At 52.3% G+C, this 26,113-nt stretch overlaps 2 protein-coding genes across 3 annotated transcripts; one reads left to right on the forward strand and one right to left on the reverse strand.

Annotated features, from left to right (window-relative positions):
- Nucleotides 1-2,510: 2,510 nt before the first annotated feature.
- Prcd (photoreceptor disc component) lies at nt 2,511-17,147 on the reverse strand. Its single transcript, XM_076871057.2, has 6 exons — nt 14,361-17,147; nt 13,998-14,185; nt 13,711-13,779; nt 11,732-11,812; nt 11,279-11,369; nt 2,511-2,841 (listed from the first exon to the last, which is right to left on the reverse strand). The coding sequence occupies exons 2-4, from the start codon at nt 14,069-14,071 to the stop codon at nt 11,791-11,793; spliced, it is 165 nt and encodes a 54-aa protein (XP_076727172.1). The 5' UTR covers nt 14,072-14,185; nt 14,361-17,147; the 3' UTR covers nt 2,511-2,841; nt 11,279-11,369; nt 11,732-11,790.
- Cygb (cytoglobin) lies at nt 15,744-25,910 on the forward strand. Of its 2 annotated transcripts, none has more exons than XM_076871055.2 (4): nt 15,744-16,926; nt 21,627-21,858; nt 22,192-22,329; nt 24,670-25,910. In XM_076871055.2, the coding sequence occupies exons 1-4, from the start codon at nt 16,784-16,786 to the stop codon at nt 24,739-24,741; spliced, it is 585 nt and encodes a 194-aa protein (XP_076727170.1). In that variant the 5' UTR covers nt 15,744-16,783; the 3' UTR covers nt 24,742-25,910. The 2 variants fall into 2 exon arrangements, with proteins under 2 accessions (XP_076727170.1, XP_076727171.1); XM_076871056.2 differs by having other exon boundaries at nt 15,773-16,926; nt 22,192-22,355.
- Nucleotides 25,911-26,113: the final 203 nt, after the last annotated feature.

Here is a 26,113-nt window from a genome sequence, read left to right on the forward strand (position 1 = left end):
AAGGACGACGAGGCCGGGCCGCATTGCATTTCTCATGGCGCCGCGGACTGTGTCGTGGGGCGGAGGGGGGGCGTTTAGGGTGGTCCCTGGGGCGAGGCCTGGCGCGGGGGATGTCCTGGACAACGCGAGGGGAGACGGAAAGCCTCCGATTAAACTATGAAAAGAGCAGAACGTCGTAACACCCTCTGGTCTGGTGTCCTTTTCAGTCAACCACCCTGGCTTTTTCTAAATTTTGGAACAGGGGCTTTGCTAAGTTGTCCAGGCTGCCCTCGAACTAGCGATCCTTCTGCCTCAGCCTCCTGAGTCGGGGCCCTCTGCGCCTGGCACGCGGTTTCATGTTTGACTAAGGCAGACCGAGCCCTGGAGTTAGGGCCAGAATTTATGCCTATTTGGAAATGAGTTTGAATTTGCAAGACCCCAGAAATCTTTATGCATTTTCCTCTTCCCGTTCTTATGGACCTATTAGCAATCATCTCTGTAGCATTTAGCCTTGACTATTTTGTTCTGTAGGTGGTAATTTGTTGCAAGTGTTTATTTTCAAGTTACAGTATATATTTGTCTATCTCTGTTATTTGATTCTAAGTTCTTAAAGGGAGGGAGAAGTATCTTTTAATTTTTTTTTTTTTTTCATTTTCTTTTTTTCGGGCGGTGGGGGTGAGCAGCGGTACTGGGAATTGAACCCAGGGGTGCTTTACCACTGAACTACATCCCCAGTCATCATTTTCATCATCCTCTTTCTCCTCTTTCACATCCTCCTCCTCCTTCTAGTTGTTTGAGACAATGTCTAAGTTGCTGAGCCTCTCCTTAAATTGCTGAGGCTGGCCTGGAACTTGCAATCTTCCCGTCTCAGCCTCCCAAATTGCTGAAATTACAGGTGTGTGTTACCTCGCCTGGCTCATCTTTTTTTTTTTTTTTTTTCTTTTTAATTTCCTCATAATACTGGCTAATCTTTTTTTTAAAAATTTCCTCATAATACTGAATATAGTGTTCAGTTGCTTTTGCTCATACTAACTAACAATGATTTTTAACTCATCCTGCAGAAATTTTGGCCTTTTGGTTTCTCCATCTTACCCTTGAAGACAAATTATTTTGTTTATTACTGAAAGGAAGAATGTGTTCTCTCCCTGCAAACTAAGTTCCTTTCATGTGAAACTTGCAGGGAGAATCGTTTTTGCCAAAAGTTGCTTGTGAAACTAGGGTCAAGTGATCTGCCTCAGGCAATACTGGTAGTTGTTTTTTTTTTTTTTTTTTTTTAAAAGAGAGAATTTTTAATATTTATTGTTTAGTTTTCGGCAGACACAACATCTTTTATTTTATTTGTATGTGGTGCTGAGGATCGAACCCAGCCCCTCGCACATGCCAGGCAGGCACGCTACCACTTGAGCCACATCCCTAGCCCCAATACTGGTAGTTTTGAAACTTCATAGTGTTTACTGGATGCATTCACTACATCAAGGTCTTTATGTATATTAACTCATTTAATCCTTACAGTTGCACTGTGAAATACTTCTCACTATCCTGTTGTACAGATGAGGAAACAGAAGCATGAGGTAACTTGCCCCAAATTCACACTACTAACTGGAAGAGTCAAGAGTCCCAGCTGTTCTGCACCATGAATGTGTTGATCTAACATATAAGAACTTTTGATTTGGGGAGCCAAAGGGAAGAGAAGAAAAATTTGTTTGTGTTTGCAGGAATGGTTGGGGACAAATCAAAATGTTGAAAAGAGGATGCTGGACACCTGCTTTATTGTTTTGAGCCACTTGGTGGCACAAAGTGTGAGAATGAGAATCCACAGGAACTAGTTTGTGAAAGACTGTGAGGCTCTGGGCTCTGGCAGCGCTGTCTTTGTCCCCAGGCTAGTTGCCACTCAGTATGCAGTGAGGACTGGTCTTGAAAGCACTTCACTCTGCCAAAGGTCAATGTGTGTAGCTTTCACACCTGAGAGGGTGCAGCTTCTCCTGCAGAGCACGGTTGTGCTTAGTGGAACAGCAGCAGGCTCAAAACCAAATGGCACAGACAGTAACTAAGAGGCTGGAGCAAAATACAAGAGCCCTGGTGCCTGAGCATGTGTGAGGCACAACTTTATAGGCAGTGCGGGAATAACTGGGGAAACTTCAGAGAAGGCATCAGAATCCCTGAATGAGCAGCCAAGGGCAGAGCTGCTGAAACTGGAGTGTTAATGCTACTGTGATCTCATTTGCACTCTTTGCTGGTGAGATCTGGTACATTTGAGTTTCACAGTCAGTGGAATTGTTATATAGCCATTATATGAGACTAGGGTAGATCTATATTTATTGGCATGGAAAGAGATGCAGTCTGGTGACAAGTGACAGAAGTAGATCAAGTAGACAAGCTGAACAGGGCAGGAGTCCCCAGTGCTGTTGAGGCTCTGAACGCAAAGGGAAAATCTAGTCAGCTGGCCTGCTGTGCTAGTGTGACACTGATGGGATTTAAGATGAGGTATCTGAAACCCACAGTAATAAAAAAGAGTCTTTACAACATCAAGATTGACTTCTTAATCAGGAAAGGAATCTTTAATTTTATGAATAAGAACATGAAGGAGGATAGGTGGAATCCCAAACAGATGGCTGCTTACACTTGGAGCAGTTGCACTGGCAATTTCATAGGAAGTACACCTGGACACGGGCACTATCAGGAGCCGTCTGGAAGCTGTTCTTCCTCCATCAATTGCAGTGCAATTCTGGTCAAGTTGGGAAAGTATTGCTTTTAAAAACGGTAGCTTCTCTTCTGGCTTTGGGACATAGTAAAGATGTGATGCTGAGTATTGCTGCAGACATCTTGCATCCATGAGGCTTCTTCAAAGTAAGAGTCAAAGGCCTGTGAAGGCAGTGGAAAGATGCCATTGAACTGCTGAAATAGACAGTCCTTAAACCCCTAACCTTCAGATCTCCTGTTTTGATTCAGAGACACATTTTTACATTTTAATACTTGTGAATGTAGGATGTGTCTTCTGAGCAATTACATCTTAGATTTGGTGAAATTCAGAATGTGAGATTTTAAAAGGAAATTTTGTTTAAGTCATTTTAAGTTGGGTATCTGTTAGAGTCAAAATCATCCTAAATGATATTGATATTTCCCATATCTTCTTTATATATACAATGATAGTTCCCTGGAAAAGTGGATCATGACAAAATACATAAAACAATTTGACATGTGCAAGTTGCCGTCCTGAAGCAGCAATAGCTCACATACGTGAGGTGTTTACTCTGTGCCAGGGATGCGTGGCACCTTTCATATGCTGTCTTATTTGAGTCTCACACAGCCTGTCACTACCCGCTCACCACTTTGCAGCTGAGGAAGCCAAAGTGCAAAACGGTTAAAGGAATTTTTAAGTGAAAGCATTGAGATCTGAACACAATCTGACCGAAAGCTGATGGTCTCAATCACTACTATGGTTTGAATGCTGAATATCCCCAAAGGCCCATATGTTAAGGCTGGGTCCTGAGGTGGCTCTGTTGGGAGGTGGTGGGACCTTAGGATGTGGGACCTTGTGGGAGGTCCTAAAGTCCCTGGGGGCCTGCTCATGAAAGCAATTGTGGGACCCAAGCCTCTTCCCCTTTCTCTTTGCTTCGTGGCTCATGCAGTTTGCTTCACCTTGCACCTCCATAAGGCGCTGCATTAATTAAGTTTTGCCTGTCCTAGAATTCCAAAGCAAAGGGTGCTCCTGATCTTGGACTAGATCTTCCAGAGCCAGGAACCAAAATAAAGTGTGTGTGTGTGTGTGTGTGTGTGTGTGTGTGTCTGGGGTTTGAACCCAGGACCTTGCAAATGAGAGGTCAGTGCCCTACCACTGAACTACTTCCAGCTGCTTTTCTCTTATAAGTTAACTATCTCAAGTATTTTGTTATAGTAAAGCTGACTAACAACCACCAGGCTGTGTTTCCTAAAAAAATTATGCTATGACAATGGAATGTTTTTGCCTAACTGCAGTGATTTCAATTTATCCACTTAGAAAGCCCATCATAAAAACAGAGGATTTTTTTCTCGAGAACCATGAAATATTGCCACAAATCCTGCTCAGCAAAAATCCTGTAACATTGAATGTAGCTTTAAGTTTCTCGAGGAAGAGAAATATAACAACACCTGCCCCATTTATTGAGAATAGACAACCTTGGATTTGTGGATTATTACTTTGTGTTCATGAACAGTTCAGAAAGAAAAGTAGTTCATTTCACCTGCCTGCTCTGCACAGCCATTGCATTTAATAAATGTGTTACTTTAAAAATGGTTTTAAAAAAATAAAAATAAATTTGAAGAGTCTGTAATATTCTTCGGATCTCATCTGCTGTTCTCTGGACATGTCTCTCCATTCCCGGAAACCTCTGCCTTTTCACAACTTTTGCATAACCTTTGCTGATGGTGAAGTTTGTTCCCTTCACCTTGAAATTCCCTTCCCCTCATCCTCTTCTGTATGTGGTAGATTCCAACTCAGACTTAAATTCCTCCTCTGCATAGTCATGGCTGCGATGCTGCAGCAATCCCCAAGCTGCTTCCTCATGGTGATACCTTTCTTGTCGCAGGTGGTTGAGTACAGACTGCAATTAGGCTAACCTGGAAGAAAGTCCCAGCTTGATAATTCTAGCTGAGTGGCCTTGGACACATTACTTTATCTGTCTCTAAGTCTCTTTTCTCCCATATAATGTGAAGGGGATGATCATCCGAACCTTAAGGCTGTTTTAAGACTGCATCCAGAGCACTGGCACAGGCCTGCACAAGGTGAGGCAGCTCACCTTGAACAGGGCAGTTCCGGTTGGGGTGTACTTCCTCTAACACTGACCCTGCCATTGATGATTGTTTGTTTTCATGTCTGGCATTTCTACTAGACCGTAGGCAAGACAAGGATCTGGTCTTCATTCTTGTTTTGTGTTTAACTAAGTCATCTTTATTGAGGCATAACGTACACATAATGAAATGCATCTGTTCAAAGTGTACGTTAAAGTCCAATAAGCATGCATCTATGTAACCACAGCCGCAATCAAGATTTAGAGCATATTTGCCACCCTTTTACAGCCCTGGCCTGAGTCAGCCAGTGCTCTGCATTCTGTCACTATCAATTAGTTCTGCCTGTCTTAGAATTCCATAAATACAATCATATGAGAGGCATTCTTCTGCGTCTGGCTTCTCAATTTACCCATGTTGTTGCTTACATCCGTCGCTCATTTCCTTATTATTGCTGAGTATTAGTCCATTCTATTAACATACCTCAATTTATCCATTCCATGTTGGAGGGTATTTGGGTTGTTTCCAGCCTGTAGCTACTATTAATAAACTTGATGTGAACATTTTTGTAAAATTTGTTTGTGGATGTGAGTTTTCATTCTTCTTGGGTTACTTTATAAGAAACCGCCACACTGTTTCCCCCAGGATATTATAAGATTACAGTTTCTCCGCATCTTGGCCTGTGGTCAGCCTTCAGTTGTGCTTTTGATTTGCATTCTCTTAATTATTTAGATGCTGATCTTATGTTTATTGATATTGGTTTATTGGCCAATATTTTTTAATGTAGTGGCCATTAAAACCTTCCCCTTTCCCATTTAAAAAAATTGTGTCGGGCTGGGGATGTGGCTCAAGCGGTAGCGCGCCATGCCTGGCATGCGTGCGGCCCGGGTTCGATCCTCAGCACCACATACAGACAAAGATGTTATGTCCGCCAAATACTAAAAAATAAATATTAAAATTCTCTCTTCCCTCCCTCTCCTCTCTCTCACTCTTTCTAAAAAAAAAATAATAAAATTGTGTCATTATCATCAAATTTGTAAAAGTTCTTTATATATTCTGGATGCAAGTCTGTTTGCAAATATTTGTTTGGCATATATTTTCTCACAGTCTTTCCAAGAGCAGAAGTTTAATTTTGATAAAGTCCAACTAATTGGTTTTTCTTTTATGGTTAGTGCTTTCTGTATCCTATTGAAAAGACCTTTCTTTCTTCTTTGGAACCTTTCTTGCTTCTGTTTTTGGATTCCATTGATGTATGCATATGTCCTTATGAATATCACACATCTTGATCTCTGATCTAGCCTGTCCCCTACTTGAGTTTCCTGTCCCAGAGCCATAGTCAGGAAATTCTCTGAGCAGGGGCTGATGTGCGTGTGGGTTCATTGTCTGGTGCTGCCTGTTGTCACATGTCTGTTTCTTATATTTTGCCCAGTTTTCTGGGGTTTGTGGCAGGAGGTCTTGATTCATCTTCTTATCTAAGGTTCCTGACACACAGGCATTCCATATTTGTCACATGGGCAAGTCTGCACTTCCAGATGCTGTCCATTATTATTGCTCTCTATGGGGAGAATCTGTGGGGCCCCCATCAGCTGTTCCATCCCCTTCATTTCACTACATGGTTCCCTTCCTGAGGTGGCCATCAGTCCTCTGCCTCTCAGCACCAGTCCGCCTGGGTTCAACACAAGTCACATGAGCAGGAGGACTGAACTAGCAGAACAAGGCTACCTAGGCTGGGATGTCTCTGGTCCAAGTGGCAGAGCAGGGACTGCCTCTTTCATTCCTTTGACACTCCCATTTCATGACACACTGACCATGCTTTGTAAATAAGCTGTCAAATGGATACATTTAGTTTAATGATTAGTTCACATAGCTCCTCCTTCTGGATATTCTGATATAAAGTGTATGGGACTTAATAGTAAGGGCAGGACTGGCACCTCCTGCCAGGCTCATAGGCTCAGAGTCTCAGGAAATCTTCTTTTGTTTTGTTTTGTTTTGTTGTTTTCGTATCCACCCTCTAGTCTTAATCCCCACCAGAGGGAACATGTATCTCATAGAGGGTCTGTGGTCCTTAGGTACAAAGACTTGTTTCCAGTTTGTCTCTGGTGAGGACACCTCCTTTATCTCTGTGCCTCACACCCTTCTGCCACAAACACAAATCAAAACAACCTTCCTCCTCAAGCTCCCTCCTCTCCAGCTGGCCTGCTGGCTTCAGTGCTGTCCTCTCCCCAGGTCCTGCCCCTGGTTGAAGGAGGCAACAGAGTGGCAGTCACTGTGAGTGATGGTCTGGCTATCTGTCATCCCTGCCGGGGGTCACTGCCTCCTCCTGGAAGGGCACCTGGAGGCCAGCTCTCTTCACTCCTCTCAGCTGGCAAGCAAAGCCTAGCTTTGCAGGACCCAGAGTCTGATCTGCCCTTGACTGCTGTGCCTCTGAAGAAGGCAGTGGGAATAATCTGGCAGCACCAGCAAGCTTGCCCAGGTGCGGCCAGGAAAGCCCACGGCTCCAACCCATGTGCCCTTGTAGGTCAGACAGGAATTTCCTCACAGCCTGGCTCCAGACTCAGGTCCTCCTTTCCCCAAGCTTTGGCATCAGATTCCCCAGGCTTCAATGCTAGCTATAAGTGACCTTGAGCAAGTTCTGTGAACTTCATTTTCCTTTTTGGGTAAATGAGGATAGCAGCAGTTTCTGCCTCATAAAAGAGACAGTGCTTGTAAACAAAGCACTCGGCACAGTGCCTAGTATGTACATAATAAGTGTTTGAAACTTGTTAGCCATTATTAATAGTATTATTAGTGTCGTTACCATTATATTAATGTCAGCCTCAGTGTAAGCCACTTTGCCATTCTCCCTGTTTTTTGGCTCACAAAGAGGCATTACTTTCCTCTAATTCAGGGGTTTAAGCTTTTTCCTAATAGTGAGGCCCCTGCAGAGGCCCTGGGTCCCTGTGGGACCAATGGGGTTCACTGCTCTTATACCACCATGCCTGCGACAAATTGGGCACCAGGCCTTCCCCATCTGGTCCTGGGCCAGGACCCCTGCTGCATGCCCTTCTCAGGGCTGTTCTGCTCACACAGACATACATCACCATTTGGGATGGGTGGGTAGTCCCCCAAAGCCACATCTGTACCCCAGGTGACACCAGGTAACAGCTGCTGCTGCAGCTGCCCTGCCTACTTCCTTGTTCCTCCATGCCACCTCATTAGTTCTCTGGTCATGTTCTAATCTCCAGAGAGACTGGCAGCAACTCTGAATGTCAGCCACAGAAGTAGCAGACAACAGCACCTCCCTGCTCCTGCTCTGGCTGCTGCCCTTGGCCACCCTGCAGCTCAGAGCAGCCTTTCCCTGTCACTCAGGCTCTCACCAGCAGAGAGATTAGCATTCAGATGAGCAAGGAAAAGCATCAGGGCAACCAGCTCCTGTCTTCCTCAGAATCAGAGCCCCAGAGAGGTTGAGACAGTTCTGGATGCACAGAGGACATGGTGGTCCTCTCTGGTCCAGGCTTACTAGGTGCTCCACCCACCCCAACAGTCCCACCCTCTGTCCTCCTCTATTTCGTTTCGAACTTGCCCATTGCCCAGTACTGTGTATGTGGAGAGACAGGGAAGGAAGAGCCATGGGGTGAGGAGGGGAGGAACCCGGACTGCTCTGAATCTACCAGGTGCAGTGGCTTACAGTTCACAACCACACTAGCTTAAGTACATGGAACACAAGTGTGCTGAGCACTTCACACACATTGTCTAACTAACTCTCACAATAACTCTCAGAGGCAGGTACTACTATCTTTATCTTATAGATGAGGAAACTGAGGCACAGAGTCCTGCTGTAACCTTCCCAAGGCCACAGAGGGAGGAAGAGCATCAGAGTCAAGGTTCAGAACCAGGGACTCAGATCTGGACTTCTTGCTCCCAGATCTTTTCTTGTTACTTGGTCAGGGCCAGCACCTGGCTCTTCACCTCAGCTGTCTCTAGTTGCTTGGAGCTCCCTCTCTAAACATTCCTACTCCCACTTCCAAACAGAGGCTCTTTTCAAGGGAATGGGACTTGGCCTCCTTGGGGACAGCAACATGGTCAGGATTTAAAAGGTCCAGCCTCAACCCAAGCTTCACACCCAGCCTAGGATGGGATCCCGTTGTATGAGGAGCAGTGCCTGGTCCCGGGAGCCTCCTGTAGAGGAGTGCTAGGCTGAGGGAGGCAACTTTCTGCAGCAGGAGCTGCAAATGTGCAGATTGTGCAGACAGCCAGGGGCGGGAGAGGCCCCGGGAATAAGAGGCGAGCGTGGGCTGGGTGTGCGGGGAAGGTGTAAACACAATCTGCTCCCACCAAAGCCAGCCTGCTCCCTGGGGGAGAGAGCCCCTCCTTCCCAGCCCACATGGCGCCCCAGCTGCCAGGGCCCAGGCAACCTCCAAGCCCAGGCATTCACCTCGCCCATTCTGCCAGCAGCCCCTTCCTCTCTTTCCCACCCTTAATCTGGAATGTATCCTTAGAGGAACCACCATCTACTCCCCAGGCTCATAGACAGTACTGCCAAGGGGTACCGCCCTATGGGAATGTGTCTGGGCCTGGAGCCAGCCCTGGTGCTACTCCATGACCTTGGCTTGACAATTCTTCAGACCACTGGAAAGAGGCAGGCAATGTGGAAATGGCAGAGCACAGGGAAGAACGAGGTGACAGGAACATGGCAGAAAGATTAGAGAATGAATGCAAAAGATGAGATCAGGGAACACAGACGGGTCCTGGGAACGGTGCCCTCTGGCCCTCAGCCTGGCAGTCCTGTCACCAGGAAGACTCATGCCTCCCAGAAGAAAGACAGGCTGACAGGAGCTGAGACAGGTGGCCCAGAGCTCAAGGCCTGGGTCAGACGGGCACTCTGGCTCTGGCAGCCTCCTTCCCCTGGTGTGACCTTCCTCTGCCTCCTGCCTGCCCTACTTTGAGAGGCTCCCATGGAACCTCTTGCACACACCCCAGCCAGGCTCCCTGCAGCATCAGCAGGCCCCCCCAGCAGGCGGCAGCCTCCTCCTCCAGCACCTCAGAGTGGCTTCCCTCTCAGCAACAGCATCTCTCACCCTCTCCCTTGGCCTCAGATGTGAAGCTGCTACTCCTCCACCTCCTCCTGAAAGCCAAGGGCAGGGCTCAGCCAGGCATGGCTTCTGGACCAGCAGTGGGGGACTGGCTGGGGAGAAGATGCTTGCATTGGGTTGGGGGGGTGCTTTTGAAGATTAACGGCTGTGAGACAGTTGGGAGCAGCTGCCTGCAGGGTCTGCGCCTGGATCTGGGAGCAGAAGCGGAAATCTGCTTTTATCTCTGCTCCGGATCAGGCAGGGCTGTAAAGAGGGAGAAATGGCAAAGCAGCTGGGGGCAAAGGAGGCCGCACCATTACTGAGCAGTCAGCACATTGACGAAAACAAGCATCATGCTTTCTGCCTTCCCACATGCTACTGCCTGTTTGGAGTGTGTGTGTGTGTGCGCGCGCGTGCGTGCACACACACACACACACACACACACACACAGAAGACACATTCAGAAGACAAGCTGGTAGCTGCCCCCATCCAGCTGCAGGCAGACATGCCACGGAGCCAACCAGCCTTGCTAATTGATCATTTCAGCAGAGCAGCCCATGACAGGGTGAACTCTGGGGACTGGGAAGAGGCAGATGCCAAGGGAAGTAAGTGCCACCATGACAGACTGACACCAGCACAGCCCTAGACCACAAGTCTGTTAACAGAATAGCTCCTGAGCTGGCAGAGGCAGACAGCCGGACCAAACGAACCCTGCTTTGGCCAAGCAGCTATGAACTAATAGGTTCTGTGGCCTTGAGGTGATTTTTTTTTTTTTTTTAGAATTTTAATATTTATTTTTCAGTATTTGGTGGACAGAACATCTTTGTCTGTATGTGGTGCTGAGGATCGAACCCGGGCCGCACGCATGCCAGGCGAGCACGCTACCGCTTGACCACCTTGAGGTGATTCTTGAGTCCCCTGTTTTAACATCTAGGCAATGTTAGGCAAATTATTTAACCTGTGTGTTTCCTCATTTATAAAATATGGAAAGAGCGGCTGGGGGTGTGGCCCAGAGGTAGAGCACTGGCCTAGTATGCATGAAGCACTGGTTTCCATCCTCAGCAGCACATAAAAATAAAATAGAGATATTGTGTCCACCTATAACTAAAAAATAAATATTTAAAAAATATGGAAAGAAAGAAAACAGTATCCATGGTTATGGTGAGGATTGAATTAGCAAATGAATGGAAGCCCTTGATGTGTGAATACAAGCTATCAGCGGTCCCTTGATTCTAGAGTGGATCTCCACTTGTCCCTGTCTCTTGCCTGGGCTGTTGGACTGCCCTAGAATTAACCTGGTAGACCCCAGCAAGCCTCCCTCTCTGGGGCTTTTCAGGCTCCACAGTTCTCAGAGGAGCCTCAGGAACTCAGCAGGAAGGGAAGCCCAGAGCAGGGAGCATGTCCATTCTTTCTGCCAGCCTCATCAGGCCTTGCTCAGGAGGCCCACAGCCAGGCCCCATCAGGGGCTCAAGGCAAGAACTTACCTTCTCCATCACTGCTTCTGCCATCTCTCCCTTGCTGCTGCTTCTGACCCCGCAGCATCCTTCATGGCTAGAGGCCGAACCAGGACTTGAGCTGCAACAAAAGCCAAAGCCAATCTGCACTTTCTGCCGTACTCAGAGACAGGACTTGTATTTCAGTGTGAACATCCCAGAGCATGGTCTTTCCCTTAGAAAGTATGGCCCCCACCTCATCCCCAGGCCTAGAAAATGAGTCAGAACCATGGCCAGTTCTCTTCAACTTTTGCCCCATGTCTGGAAGGGAACAGGTTCAAGACGGGATTTGAATGAAGGAGCCACCCTCCTGCTCAGCCTCCTTCTGGGATCTCAGAGCTGGAAATGGCCTGCTGTGCCCCCACACGGCCCACCCTTGCATATTTCTTCTTCCTTGTCCCCAGCCCTGCCCTCTGCCCTCCAGACCTCCGGACTCTGCCCTACCTGCCTGTGCCAGGTGATCCCAGTTCCTGGAGCAGAGCCCCAACTGATGAGGGGAGGGATTATTTCAGATGCTCCTTCTCCCTGAACAGAGGAAAGCACTAGAGTCAGAGTATCCAAAGGGATGAACTTCCTAAGTTTCTGGTTTCCCTTTTCCTCCTACTCCCATGCCCAGCATTAAGGGACAGTAGCATCTGAAAAACAACTTGGGATTTATGATTGTGGAATTAGAAGATGGACTTCACCCCTGTGCCACTCCCAGCCAGCCCTTTGCAGCAGCCATCATCAGCAAGTGGTTCCTCTATGTCAGTCTGATCTTCCCAGGTAACTAGGTCCCAACGAGTTAATAGGCAACTGCTTCCTTCTGCCTGAGTCACACATACACCAGGCTAGCCAGGCCAGATGGTCCTCAGATTTGGCCTTTCCTGGCCTTCCAGGAGGTCCAGGCCCATTTCATGTGGAAGAGACAGACTGCCTGGAAGTCAGGGGCCCGATGGTCCCCAATCAGTTACAAATTAGATAGACAATCTTGAGCAAGTTCTTCAGGTTTTGCTCAGTTTCCTCAACCATTAACAAGAGATTTTTAAAACATGTCCTGCCAACCCTCTGACCAGTGTTGGGATTACTGAGACTTCTAAGTGAGGGACTATGTGAAATAAAAACTTCACAACCAGTGTTATTAACCCTAGTTTACAAGAAATAAAGTGATTATATAACTTGTCCAAAGTCTCTTAGGTAGTAAGAAGGGAGCCAGGACTTTAAATCCTGCTGCCCAAAACTCCACACCCTAAACTCAGCAAGAGGCTTAGTCAGCAGCTGAGTGCCTCCTTCAAGTGAGACCTGGTGATGCACTCTATGTGTATCAGCCCAGTTAACTAGCAGTATTGACCAGGCACATTATGATCTCAGCTAGCTGTGGAGCCAGGAGGGGTGTTACAGAAATGGCTATTTCTCATATGTGTCAGGGCCTTTCATGGGCTTTCTGACTCCAAATATGGGAGAATCCTATGACTGAGATGACAGGAGATGACAGGTTCCCTGTCCAGACAGAGACATTGAGGACCACTGGCAGGCCACCTGATAGACATGGAGGATCACTGGCAGATACCCTCCCACCAGTGGGCTCTGGCACCCAAGTACTTGATAGGATCTTTTGTGCCCTTTGTTTTACTAGAAGTGAGAGAGTCACTCTTTAGAGAGGTCTCCCATGCTGGGCAGGGGTGGGGTGGGAGTGGGGAGTGGCTCAAAGGCAGATAAAGAATCTCTTATGCGCAGATACATTAAGTTACTAGTTGACCTTTTTTTTTTTTTTTTTTTTTTTTTTTTTTTTAGTGTTTTCTTTATCACAGGAGCCCCTGTCATCAAAAGACACTGGTCATCCAGGGAAGGAAAAGTCTAGAAGTGCCCACAACCTTGCCCCCTAAAGGCCACAAGGATTCAGTCCAGGGAAGAGTTAACTTTCTGGCCACTGGAGACAGTGTCCTGCCCGCAGGGGCTGCCCAACCAATGGCACTCAATGCTGATGATGTCATGCTCCTTCTGCGCCTTCTATTGGGGACTGGACAGCGAATCCTGCTGGAGGTTCAGGCTGTGGAGCTACTGAGGCGGGTGGGCGGGGGCAGAGGGAAACAGAGGGGGAGGGAAGGGCAAGGCTAGGCTGCAAAGCTACACAGAGCAGCTTTGGCCTCCTCCCTCTCCCCACTTCCCTGCGCCTTCCTTGAAGGTGCTCCTGAGCACTGCCCCGGTTAGCACTAACACTGGGAGAAGCAAAGCAGCAGTTTGGTCCAGAAGAGGGGGCTGGGGGCTCCCACTGCTACCTGGTGAAATAGGGAACAGGTGACCAAGGTGAAGGCCAGAATTACTAAAGTGTGAGCACGAACGTGTGCACCCACCACACACACTCACAGCCGCAGGCACACACAGCAAAAGCTTCTTTGGGCAGCACCCTCCCTCCTCTACCCCTTGACTCCCTTCTGCTTCACCTGCCCGAGGACTGGAGGTCTGTGTCCCTGCTGCTTCCCATAACAGTCCCATCCACTCTGCTGGAGTCTCTGTCGGAGGGAAGAGCAGACAGGAAGAGCTGTGAGCTGTGCCCAGCCCCCTGCTCTGAGTGACTCTCAGATACCCTGCCCAACCTGCTGGAGGTCACTTTCAGCCCCTGCCCACCTTCAGCTTGGCTGTGGCCCAGGCCAGCAACAACCACCACCACCACCACCCCTCCCCCTCGTCCCGAGGCACACCCCAACCCACAGCCCAATCAGTTTCTCACGGTTGGACCCGGTTGGCAAATCGACGGCGCCAGAGCATAGCCAAGGTGCTGAGCAGGAAGAGAGTAGTGCACATGGTTCAGCTGCCCCATCCCCCCAGACGGAGGCTGCAGAAGAAGGCCACAGGCAAGGGACCACAGTGGCCCTGGCCAGTTCTCACAAACTGCTGCCCTCTGTCCTGAGGCTCCTGCTGGGGATGGATTAGAAGGATCAAGCTGATTAGTGGAGTCAGCAGCCCCGACCTTGTGAAGACTGATTAACCTCACTGGACCCAAGATCTCCCCTTCAGTGGTAGGGCAAGTCCACCTTCTTGGAAATCTGTACAGTGGCACTGAACACCTATCTGGAATGTAGGTTTCATATACCTGGGCCTCGCCCTCAGGGGCTGATGGTCTAGACAGATGTGCTGTCCAGTTAAGCAGCTGGCTGCAACACAACTTAGGCACGATGAAATATGGCTACGGAGCACTCTGGGAGTTGCGGGTACCAGGAAAGCTTTAGAGAGGAACCGGAGGATCTGAAGTCGCAGGTGCTCAGGAAGGACCTCAGAAGACTCTGCCCAGACTGCTGACAAGAAAGTAGCAGCATCTTCCAGGAGATGAAGTGGAGCACAGAGGAGGCACCAGGAGAAGAGAAGAATATTTAAATGACGCTAGAAAGACCAGGCAAAGCAGAGAGGAAAGGGCTGGCTCAGCCCCACCCTCCAGATAACCTTCTCCGAACTTTTCTGATTATACACCCTCCTCAGAACAAGGCAGAATTTAAGATACAGATTATAAATTCTATCTTATATAACTACCTTATATAATTTAGATATAAATTTTAAACTTATAAATTACATACTACTGCACAAATACATTCCTACACCGTAAGACATATATAGAATTTGTGAAGGATGAAATGAAAATCAATACGACTCCTCTTAAAGTCTGTCCTCCTTGGGGAGCTGCTTAGGAAAGTCTCCACACCAGCTGTGGGTACAATCAAGGGAGTTTTGTGTGTGTCCTTCATGGAGCAAGTCATGGCAGGGCTGGGACATAGTATGAGAGTAAGGTCAGGACCTGACCACCCATGTCACTTCACCTCATCCAAGATGGCGGAAAGCATGAGATTTTCCTTCCCTTAACTGAGGTGCCCAGGGGTCCCATCAAACACCTGAACCCTGGATCCCAAGGAGGAGTCAGGCTGGCCCTCAGCCTGCCTAGGTTACTGCTTCCCTTAGTTCTGGACTTTGAAATTGGATTTTTAAAAATTAAGTCAGGAATCAAAAGTTGAAGAGGAGAGCTACCCCCGGCCATGCTTGGGCAATGACACACCAATATTTGAACAGAGTAAGGATGACCAGGGAGTCTTAAGGAAAACTGGAAATATTCCACATGTAGTGTGTCATTTGTAGACAATTGCAAGCCCTGTGTGGCCTCAGGCTTCCACTGGGAGTCAGAGGTGAGGCATGCTATCCCCAAGACTGAGCAACTGCTGGACAGGGCTTTGGGTCTCAGGAGCACAGTGCCCACCTCTGGCCCAATCTCACACCTCCCTGAGCAGTCCAACAGGGTGAAGGGTTTGTCTCCCCAACCTCCAGAACTGGGACCTTGGTGATCCTGAGATATCTTCAGTGGCCTGGACCTTTCTCAAGACTTTTTATTTATTTTTTTTAATAGTTGTAGATGGACAGTATGCCTTTATTTGTTTAGTTTTTATGCTGTGCTAAAGATCGAACCCAGTTAGCCCCAGCCCTCTCAAGACTTTTTGACCCCTATGTCCCCTCTGCCATACCTGGCTGCTTCTTCCACAGACTGCACTCCGACACGGCCAGGGCTAGAATTCAAGGCAGCGCCTGGTTCTTTCCTACCAGTATCATTAATAAGCCAACCACCTACTTCTTTCAGCCACGTGCGCGCGTGCACCAAGGGAGATGGGGTTTCAACCAGAAAGGGGCGCAGGCCTTTGGGACCCAAGACTGGAGGTGTGCTCAAGTTCCCGGAGGCGGCAGATCGGTGGGGCTTCGACCCTGTTCTAAACCTGCCAGAGCCTGGGAGTCCCAGGCTCTGCGAGTGGCGACTCGGAAGCCAACAGCGCCAGCGGGAGCGAGTATGTCCGCGATAGGGCTCGCGTTCGCCCCCTCGGACGGGCGACTGGCAGCCACGCCGCAAATCCCTGGGAGTGTTTGACTTTGAGACAGTTCCCCGCCACGTGAAAGGTGTCGGTACGCACTCGTCCCGTCATCGCGCGCAGTGGGAGCGGGAGCACAGTGTACCCGGTCCGGGACCCGCCGGGGCGCACTCCTGGGCAGCCCGCGCAGCCCAGCGCCGCGTGACCGTCAGATCCTCCAGAGACCCCTCGGCACTTCGGCCACACCTACTTCTTGCCCCGCCCGGCGGGGACCGGCTGGGACCGCCGTGGCCTTGCGGGTGAGTGGGCGAACGGCGCTAGCCGCGTCGCCCGCACCCGCCCAACCTTCACCTTGCCAGAATTGGCTCACCGACACAGGACTGGGGCTTCGGAGAAGATTTGTTTTTTTAAACATTTTTCCAGCAGACCACATCCCCGCCCCCCGCTCGCGGTCCCCCGCCCCCCGCACATATACCCTGCACACACACGCGCGCGCACACACACACACACACACACACACACACAGCGCACACAGGCACACACGCTCCCTCCCTCCGGCGCTCTAACCCTCGCTCGCCCGCCCGCCCGCCGCGCACGCAGCCGGCCCCGGCTCCCCGCGCCCCGCGCCCCGCGCCCTGCAGCCGCCGAGCGAAACCGGGCTGGGCTAGGAGCTGCTATGGAGAAAGTGCCTGGCGAGATGGAGATTGAGCGCAGGGAGCGCAGCGAGGAGCTGTCCGAGGCGGAAAGGAAGGCGGTGCAGGCTACGTGGGCCCGGCTGTATGCCAACTGCGAGGACGTGGGGGTGGCCATCCTGGTGAGGTAGGTGTCGCCCCGGCCCGGCCGGGCCCTGGGCAGGGAGGGCGGCAGTGGCGCCGGCAGAGGCAGGCTCGACCGGGTCCGAGCTCCAGCGCCACCTCCCCAGCTGCGATGGGGGCCAGTGGGGGGCGGGCAGCGTGCAGCGCCCTGGGATGATCCAAACCCGGCTGAGCTCTTCCTGCAATTAGGAACCAGACGCAGGAGGGCACTTCAGTCCCCTTCCTCTCCCTGGCCTCAGCACTCCTCCTCCACCGGTTTCCCTCCCCAGGGAACCCGGCCACCCAGACAACTATGTGCACACACAAATGCCTCTCAAAGGGCAGCAGGGAAACTGAGGCTTAGCCAAGAGGGTTTCAGAGAGGAGCAGCTCAGCCCCTCGGAGGAACGGAACCCAGAGCTGGAGAGTAGAGGTCAGAAGGAGCCCAAGACTGAGCTTCAGTTTTCTCAGCTGCTTGCTTCCTGCCCCAAGGGGAAGGACCAGCAGAGAGCTAAAGTGAGGCTCAGGTGAGTGGGAAGTCACCAGTCCCCTAGAGTGCAGCCCCTGCTGAGTTTGGTACTTAAAAAGAGAAGCTGCAGGAAACAGGGCCCCGCCCTGGAATCCCACAGCTAGGGAGGACATGGAGTGTCTGTGGGCTCAGGGTTCATTCATTCAGGCACCATGCCCCTGAGGGACCCCTATACTCTCAGAGTGGCACTACATTCTCACACCCATACAGGGGTGCACACACACCATTCCTTTAGAGTTGATGTCCCCAAGCTCCACAAGCTGAACACTGACCAGAGCTACAGATCTAGACTCTATCCGCACATGCTGGTCCCTGGGGTGCAGGCAGAGAGGCCCAGACCACTCTTCTCAGCCCCCTGTTCTTGGCAGAAGAAAAGCTGTCAAATCTAGGACAGAGCACACAGCCTTGTTACATGAAGATGGGGCCGAACCTCACTCTGGAAGGAGAGCGCTAATGCATGTCTCTCCCAGTCCTGGCCCTGTCTCGGGCTCCTCTTCTCCCTCCTCTCTCTCCCTTCTGCCTCCCTCAAGCGGGGGACCTACCAAGCTCCATATTGTATACCCTGATTCCAACTTGGAAACAGATTTTGGAGGAAAAGAGCAAGAAACACTTTGGAGAAGTTGGAGATTCCTGAGGAAGGGGCTATTCCTCAGCTCCCAAGCCCAGGAGCCCAGCTGTGGTGGTGAGAAGTGAAGAGGAGGTTTGGGATCCTGAAGCCTCAGACACTCTGAGAGGAGCCACAGATTGGCATGTGCCAGCACCCACACAGCACACAGTGGGGAGCCGAGTCACAGATGCGCCAGACTGTATCTCGGGACCGCTGCTCTCAGCCATGTGTTGGCACACACAGCCCTCTGGGCCGCCGACGCATCTGGATGCTCACAGGGTCACCCAGAGGAAACTAGGCAGGGCCCACAGGACTATGGAGGTTTTCTGTTCCAGGCTCTGCCTTTGACCAGTGAGGGAGCTCCCCAGGAATGGGGAGCAGGCGGAGAAAGGAACCGAGCCCAGAGGGCTCATGTTCTGGGCCATGTGAGCCCTTAGCATGGTAATTATTTCTCTCTGTACCCCCTCTGGGTGCTCATTCCTCACACTCAGGGGACTGGCCCAGCTGGGGGAGGTATTTATCAATATGTTCAGAGCCCAGACAGATGCCCCGACTGATTGGAGAAGGCCTGAGGTGGCCGTGAGGTTTGGCTTCCTGATGCCAGGGCCCACTCTGAGCCCACCCTGTGTTGCTGACGAGATCTGGGCCTGGACAGCCAGCCATTTTCTGCCAGCTCCAAGTCCCATCAGCCTTCCTCTCCTTGTCTTCCTCCTGTTGCTGTTACCCCAGGGTCTGGCCAGTGGGGAGGAGTGGAAAGAGAGTAAGGACAAGTCCCATTCGCTTCTCAGGTTCCCGGAGCCCCTGCTCAGATCCTGCCCGTGACCATCTTCACACACACAACACGTAAATCCACAAGAGTGGCTTCAGTGAGAGCCCTGGACGCTGACCCTCTGCTCTGGCCAGCACTCTTACCTCCTCCCCTGCTGCCCATTGCCCATCTGCCTTGGGGGCAAGGCAGAGGCAGGGCACTTCCACACTCCCCCTTGAGAAGGTGGCTGGAGGGTTGGTGATGGAGGAAGAGTTGACTTGGGGCCTGAGGCAGACACACTGCCACTCCCTGCAAGGGAAGGGACCAGAGGGAACACCCACCCTCCCTCCTGGTTGTAACGCTGACACCTTCCCCCTCACACTCCGAGGAGCCTATTTCAGGCTCTGGAAGCCCAGATGCCTCTGTAGCTGAGAAACTCCCCAAGGCTGGTTGTGAGGCTTCTCCCTGGCAGCGCAGGCCAGTCTGGGAGGGTCAGGAGGAAACACGGGGTCTGGAGAGTGAAGCTGGGAATCAGGAGCAGAGTTGGCATCCCCGGACTCTCCTGGCCCAGAGCCCTGCTTCTGGGGGACTGTTGTTCCTCAAAACCACAACACAGCCCCATGCTAGACAAGAGATTCTTGTGGTCCCAGGCCAGGAGCCCCCCACCCAGCAGTGTCCCCAGGCACTCTGCAGAAGCCAGAAAAATCTAGCTCCTTCCTGGTCCCACCACCCACCTTATTGGGCAGCCTTGGGCATGGATCCCTAGCCCATAGACAGGGATAAAGATAGTGCCAACCTCAGGAGGGAACTGCAAGAATTTGAGCCCATATAGAAAGTGCTCAATGAATGTTCCCTGTTATTTTCTCAGCAGCAAAATGGATAAAACACCTGCTTAGTTGTGGCTGTTAAGTACAATATGATAGGTGAAAGAACACCAGGCAATACAAACATCATTATTTTTATTGCAGTTGTAGAAATCCCACAGTCTGAGATGCTCACTGAAGTCCAGACTGGCTTTCCACTTTGTCCCTCATTATAGTACTTCTCCAGAAAAATCCAATGTATTTGCAGACCCATCACCTCATTTGCCTCACCCATGTTATCTGTGAAGAAGCAAGCGGGAGGATGGCCCACAACTTCTGCAGAGTAGGAAGTCCTGAAGTGCTCTCCCAAGGTCACGCTCAGCCTCAAGAGAGGCCCTTCGGGGCTCCACATGGACTATGCCCTGGTCACTGTCTGAACCTCCCCCACCAAAAGCAGATGCTTGCCCTGCCTCTGATCCAGCTCTCACATTGAGACTTGACCCCTAGCCAGACAGCAAATTGGCAAATTATTAGCTCTCCCTGATCATGAAGGGGGACATACCAAGGGGACAAACACCTGAAAAAACACTGTCCCACTCTCTGAGGATCCGTTAAGTCATGCATGTTCTGCCCAGGTCCCAGCATGTGTCTCTCATGACGCCCAGCCCCTGTTGGGAGAGGAAGTACCAATGTCATTGTCCCGCTGCATGTTGCAGGGCCCTGGCCCAGATTGAAGGATCAGAGGGTGTGTGAGATCCAGCTTCTGCCTGACTGTGACAGTGGTAAGGAAGGTCATTTGAGTGGCACTAGTGGCTGTGAGAGAAAGTGGTAGCCGTGGCCAGCCCGGGAGCTCGGGGAGAGGCAGGTCGGATGTGGGCTGAATTGAGGATGTGGGCGATGCACTCTGTGGAAAGCAGGATGGGGCACCTGAGGAATTTCTTACCCTTGTAAGTACAACTGTTGGACTGGACAGAGATGGCTCAAGGGGAGGGGAGAATGTGGATATTTGGAGATGTGGCAGTGGGTCAGTTTGTAAGAAGCCTCAAGGGTCCAGTTAAGGAGTTTTGACTTTGTCTGGGAGGTAGATGGGAGCCGTTGAATGTTTCTGATCATGAGAGTGACTTAATGAAAGCACTATGAGCACTGTGTTGGGAAAAGGACAATTTAGACAAACCGGAGAGGAAAAGGGCTAGAGCTAGGATCACCTGGGATCTGCTCCAAGAAGTTTAGAGGCTTGTTGGAAAGGTAAGATTTACAGATTCATTTCAATAAATAAGTTCAGAACCATACCAGGTGGGTAAAATCAATTGCCATTTTTAATTAAATCAATTAATCAATACTGCAGGCTGAGGAGGGAGGCAGGTAACAAGAAGGGAAGAGGCTGAGTTGGGAGGAGGTCTGAGGCTCCCGATTTCTTCTCTTCACTGCTCAGTGGCCTTGGACCTTACTTGGTTCCTAAAGAGCTCTACAAAGGCTGGTGTTTACTGAGCCCCTGTGTCCCTGACACTGTGGTGAGGACAAGCCACTACTCATTTCATCCTTAAGGTGACCCATGAGACAGAACAATAATGCCCATTTTATGGATGGGAATCTGAGACTCAGGAAAGTTGAACAACAATCTGGATACAGAGGCCCGGGGTCCCAGCTACTTGGGAGGTTGAGATGGGAGGATCACTTGAATACAGGAATCGGAGGCCAGCCTAGAGGGCTCCCAGGGCACAGAGATGACCACTGGGCAGCCCAGCCTCGTCCCTGGGTATTAGGGTGAGACCCCATCTGAGAAAAAAAAAACGTTGAATAACTAACCTGGATTCTAGAACCCAAGGTTTTGTCCTCTTAGCTGTGGCCAGAGCAGGCCTTGAGGAAGGTGGGGGTCAGAAAGCAGTGGGGAAGCCAGGAAGGTGGGGGCTGGGAGAGGAAGCTGCCTGCCAGAGGGACCCGCTGCTGCTGCAGGGACCACTGCTGCAGCCCCCACCTCCGTGGGCCCCAGGGACAGGAGGCAGCCCCTTGCTTCAGCACCACTTCCTCCCACCTGCCAGGTTCTTCGTGAACTTTCCCTCCGCCAAGCAGTACTTCAGCCAGTTCAAACACATGGAGGAGCCCCTGGAAATGGAGCGGAGCCCCCAGCTGCGGAAGCACGCCTGCAGGGTCATGGGGGCCCTCAACACTGTGGTGGAGAACCTGCACGACCCCGACAAGGTGTCCTCTGTGCTGGCCCTCGTGGGCAAAGCCCATGCCCTGAAGCACAAGGTGGAGCCCGTGTACTTCAAGGTACGCTCTGGACAGTGCTGCCCCCAGCAACCTGCTCTGCTCCAGAGCTCTCAGGCCCATGGACCATGGCCACCTGCAGCCTGCAGGCTCTGGGAGGGCTCCCAGGGCAGCAGAGGTGACCACTGGGAAGCCCAGCCTCGTCCCTTGTGACCTGGAGAGCAGAGTCTAGCAGCAGGATGGGCCACGGGGCAGTCCTGGTCTTGAGAGTGACCGGCTCCTACAGTGAGCAGGCCCTGGGGTTAGGAATGATCCCCGTGGCCAACTTGGGACAGGAGGGTCATGCGGGAGGCAAGGCATCAGATGTTCACTCCCCCTTCCTCCCTTTGCCCCCAGATCCTCTCTGGGGTCATTCTGGAGGTCATCGCTGAGGAGTTTGCCAATGACTTCCCACCTGAGACGCAGAGAGCCTGGGCCAAGCTGCGTGGCCTCATCTACAGCCACGTGACCGCTGCCTACAAGGAAGTGGGCTGGGTACAGCAGGTCCCCAACGCCACCACGTGAGGAGGGGGTGAGGGTGGGCTGGGCAGCCTCCCTGCTGTGTCCTCTCCAGTTTTCTAGGTCTTCCATCTCTCCTGTGGCCTGGGGCTGACCACGGGGCAGGAACCCTTTGGGAAGGCCAGCTCATTTAAGAACAGGCACAGTAGAAAAGGGTCACAAGACAGGGCCCCTCTGACCGTGGGTTGGCTCCTACCCAGCACCTACCCTGCCCAGAGGCGTGAGCCTAGTAAACTTTCCTTGGGCAGAGTCGTCCTCTTCCCTAGAGCAAGGGAGCCCTTGGAGCACCCAAGGCCCAGAGTCAGAAAGTCCCCAGTGAGGTTGGCTTCTCAGGCTCAGAGGCAGCCCCGCCAGCTCTGGCCACTTCCTCCCTGGGTACCAGTCACATGCTTTTTCATCCAACACTGACCAAGGCTCCCATCCACCCTCTGCCTCAACAGGGGCCAGAGCCAGGAGGGTCACGAGGATGGGTGTGCACACACACATGCCCGGGGCCCATGTGGGACCTACATGGGTGTCGCATGCACGCTACCCGCTACCCGGGGTTGTTTACGTCCAGGCTGACCCTGAGGCTAGCTCCCAGTTCTGGGCTCTAGGAGAGTGGCCGGCCCCATGTGACGGCTGGGAACACTCTGGCCTCCCTGGGCCTCTGAGGGGCGGCTGACTCTGGGAGCTGAATGGAAGGGCGGACACAGGGCTCGAGTAGGAAGGAGAAAGAGGAGCGGAGGCGGGAATGGGAAGCAGGGGTCAGCCAGCGGCTCAGGACACGCGTTGTAGAGAAACATTCCCAGCAGTTTCCCATGGAAAAGCCAGCGTCCCCTCCCCAACTCTGTGCGGCCCCCAAGCCTCTCGGACCTCTTGCTCACAGTCCTCCTGGCCCAGCTCCACAGGAGACGTCCCCTGAGGGCAGTGGGGGAGGCCAGGCCTGCTGCCCTTCCTGCCGCTGACCAACAGCTTGTGTGGCTCCCCTCCCCCGTGTCGGCAGCACCCCAGGAGAAGGGAACTCAGGAACTGTAGGCTTCTCCAGGCCAACTCCAGATGTGCACAGCTGGGCCCTGGCCTGCCCAGACCCCAGGCAGCAGGAGACTTCTATCTGCCAGAGCAGGGCATGAGCAGAGCTGGGGAGCTGGGGTTCCCTCCTTCCCCTCCCTCCCCACCCAACGTAACCTTGAGGAGCCAGGGAGGAGCCAGTGGGAAGGCAGTCATGGAGGGGCTCACCCTCCCTCCCACTTGTGTCCTCAGGCAGGCTCTGCCGCCCAAGATGAGTTTGTTTACAGCCAGGAGACAAGACTTCCTGCTTTTCCAGAAAAGCGCTTTTTTACAGGGGCCTGGAGGGACCGCAGAGCTGGCAGTTGAGCCCCAGTGAATCAAAAACACAGGGCCTGCGCCCTACTTCCCCTGCCCAGTTGGGCCCCAGGGACTCAGATCTCGCCAAACCCCAAACATTAAGAAACTATCAAAGTTGCCTCATCTGCCCTGTCTCTGCTCCCTGTGGACTGAATGGAGATGGGCTGTACTTGGGACTGGCCAGGGCCCAGCCGCCTCCCACCTGGGATGAGGAACCTACAGTCAGATTCCCCTCAGCTGTCACATCACAGGATTGTTCCCGCATCCCTTTACAGCCTCCACTCCTGCCCCAGTCTCCTGGGTGCATGGGTGTGGGCCCCCAAGAAGACATGTCGTCCTGGTCCCCAGCCTGCAGGCCCAACCTACTGCCAGGTCCAGCTGGGGTGGAGTTAGAGCTGACTTCTAGAAGGCCCCTGTCCAACTTCTCTTATCAGGGCAGCAGTGGTGGGCCAGACGCCACTGTTTATTGAACTGTCTCTGCTTCAGGGTGTGTGTCTCTGTGTGGGCGGAGGGGCAGTGGGGGGTGTGGCAGTCAGAGACCGCAGGGACTGCAGTACAGGGAACAGGGCTGGCTGGCTGGCTGGGGAGGTCCGAGGCAGGCCAGACAGAGGGCACCCTGTCACAGAATGAGCAGAGGAAGAGCTCATGGGTGGTGCTTTGCAGTTTACAAAACACTGTTTTACACAGTCAATGTCACCCAATTCCCATGCAGGCAGGCAAGGCAGACATTCACATTTTAGGGGAAAAGATCTGGGTTGCTCTTGGGGCACCCGACGTGCCCAAGGTCACCCAGCAGGATCATGGTAGAAGGGGAACTAAGACTCGGGTCTGAAGATTGCTTTCAACTGCACTGTGCCAGGTCTGTCAGCAGGAAGTACCATGCCTTGCCACCTCCAGCCACCCCCCGGTTCCCTGTCTCCCTCCCTGACCCTGATAACCTATTACCTCCGTCTCCTATCTCATCCACAGCCCACCCACCACGCTGCCCTCTTCGGGGCCGTAGGACCCCTCCCAGCTCCCCCCTCCCTGGCAGCACCTTGAGCAGAAGGCCGAGTTCTGAAGACGCTCCTTGACCCTCCATTTCTGGGTGCCAAGGAAGCTGGAGGAACCCCCGACTGTCTTCCCGAAGGAGGCCTCCACCGTGGCCGCAGTCCCCCGAGCTGCCGGGAGGCAGCGCTGGCTGCCTGGATGCTGACTCCAGCGCAGCGGCAGGCGGGGACCCCTCCGCCTTGCAGATCGGGGCCCACTCTTCTTAGCTTTTCTACTCACTGTTAAAGAGGGACCTAGCTGAGCGGCTGGCGGGAAGCAGGGACAGGTTTGAGTCACTCCGAGAATGAAGCAGCCCTGTTTGGTTCTGCCAACCAGCATGCGGGTCTCCACCTCACCATCTAGAGTACTGCGCACACACGTCTACCGTATACACAGATATATTCTCTCTACAGTCTCTATATAAATATATATACATATATACACACCTACATATCTATCATGTTACCTGTGGGCCCAGAAACCTCTGTCCTGCCCACCGGTGGGTGGGACCAGGAGGGTCCTGGTGGCACAGGCCTCTGGGCAGACAGCAGCGTGCCCTGGCCCTGGTATCCCACGGCAGCTCAGAGAATGAGACCTGGATGGGTAGGGCTGGGGGGGGCCCAGCTTGGTGGCAAAGCCCAGCCCACTCCCTGATCAGCTCCCCACATTCTTGCTTCCCACTTCCAGACAAAAAGGACCTGGCTCCCTCCCTCTCCTCCACAGAGGGTCAGTTCACTGATGTGCCCTGGAACCGGCTGGGGCAAGGGCAGACCCAGGGGCCCAGACAGGATGACAGCTAGGGGCGGGGCCTCAGTGAAGAGACCTGGCGTGCCAGCCCCACCTGCTGGCCGCTGAGCCAGCCCTGGGAATTCAGGCTGCTGGGCAGCAGGACAGGCACTTCAGGCTCACCCCTCAGGCTCTGAGGGCTGAGGGCCCTGCCCCTCCCTGCCCCGCTCCTGGCTGCCAGTCGGTCCATCCCCGCTCTGTGTCAGCCTTGCTGGGGCCCCCCACATGTGTCCCTTAGTCTCGTATATCATCCTGAAGGATGGTCTGCTGTCGTGGCTACTGTGCCTGTGTCCCCCCTCGTGCGGTCATCCTGTAACTGCCTGTCCTCCTTTTGTAGTTTCTGATGTTTGTAACCAGACCCAGCTGTGGCATTAAACAGACCCGCTCTTCCTGTACCCGCATTTGCTCATCTGTTCCGCCTCCTGCCTGCCTCTGTCTCCCCTCCCTAGTTCTAGGTCCGGGAGCGGGGGCACCCTGACCTGTGCCTCAGCCTCAGCTGCCTGTGTGACCCTCTCTAAGTTGGGCCTTAAGACTGCTGTGGGCCCCTCGCCTGTTTCACCAGGAACATGGGTTGGGGGGACTAGAAGCTGGGCTTTGT

Source organism: Callospermophilus lateralis, chromosome 11 (genome assembly GCF_048772815.1).
Source record: "Callospermophilus lateralis isolate mCalLat2 chromosome 11, mCalLat2.hap1, whole genome shotgun sequence".
NCBI lineage: Eukaryota > Metazoa > Chordata > Mammalia > Rodentia > Sciuridae > Callospermophilus > Callospermophilus lateralis.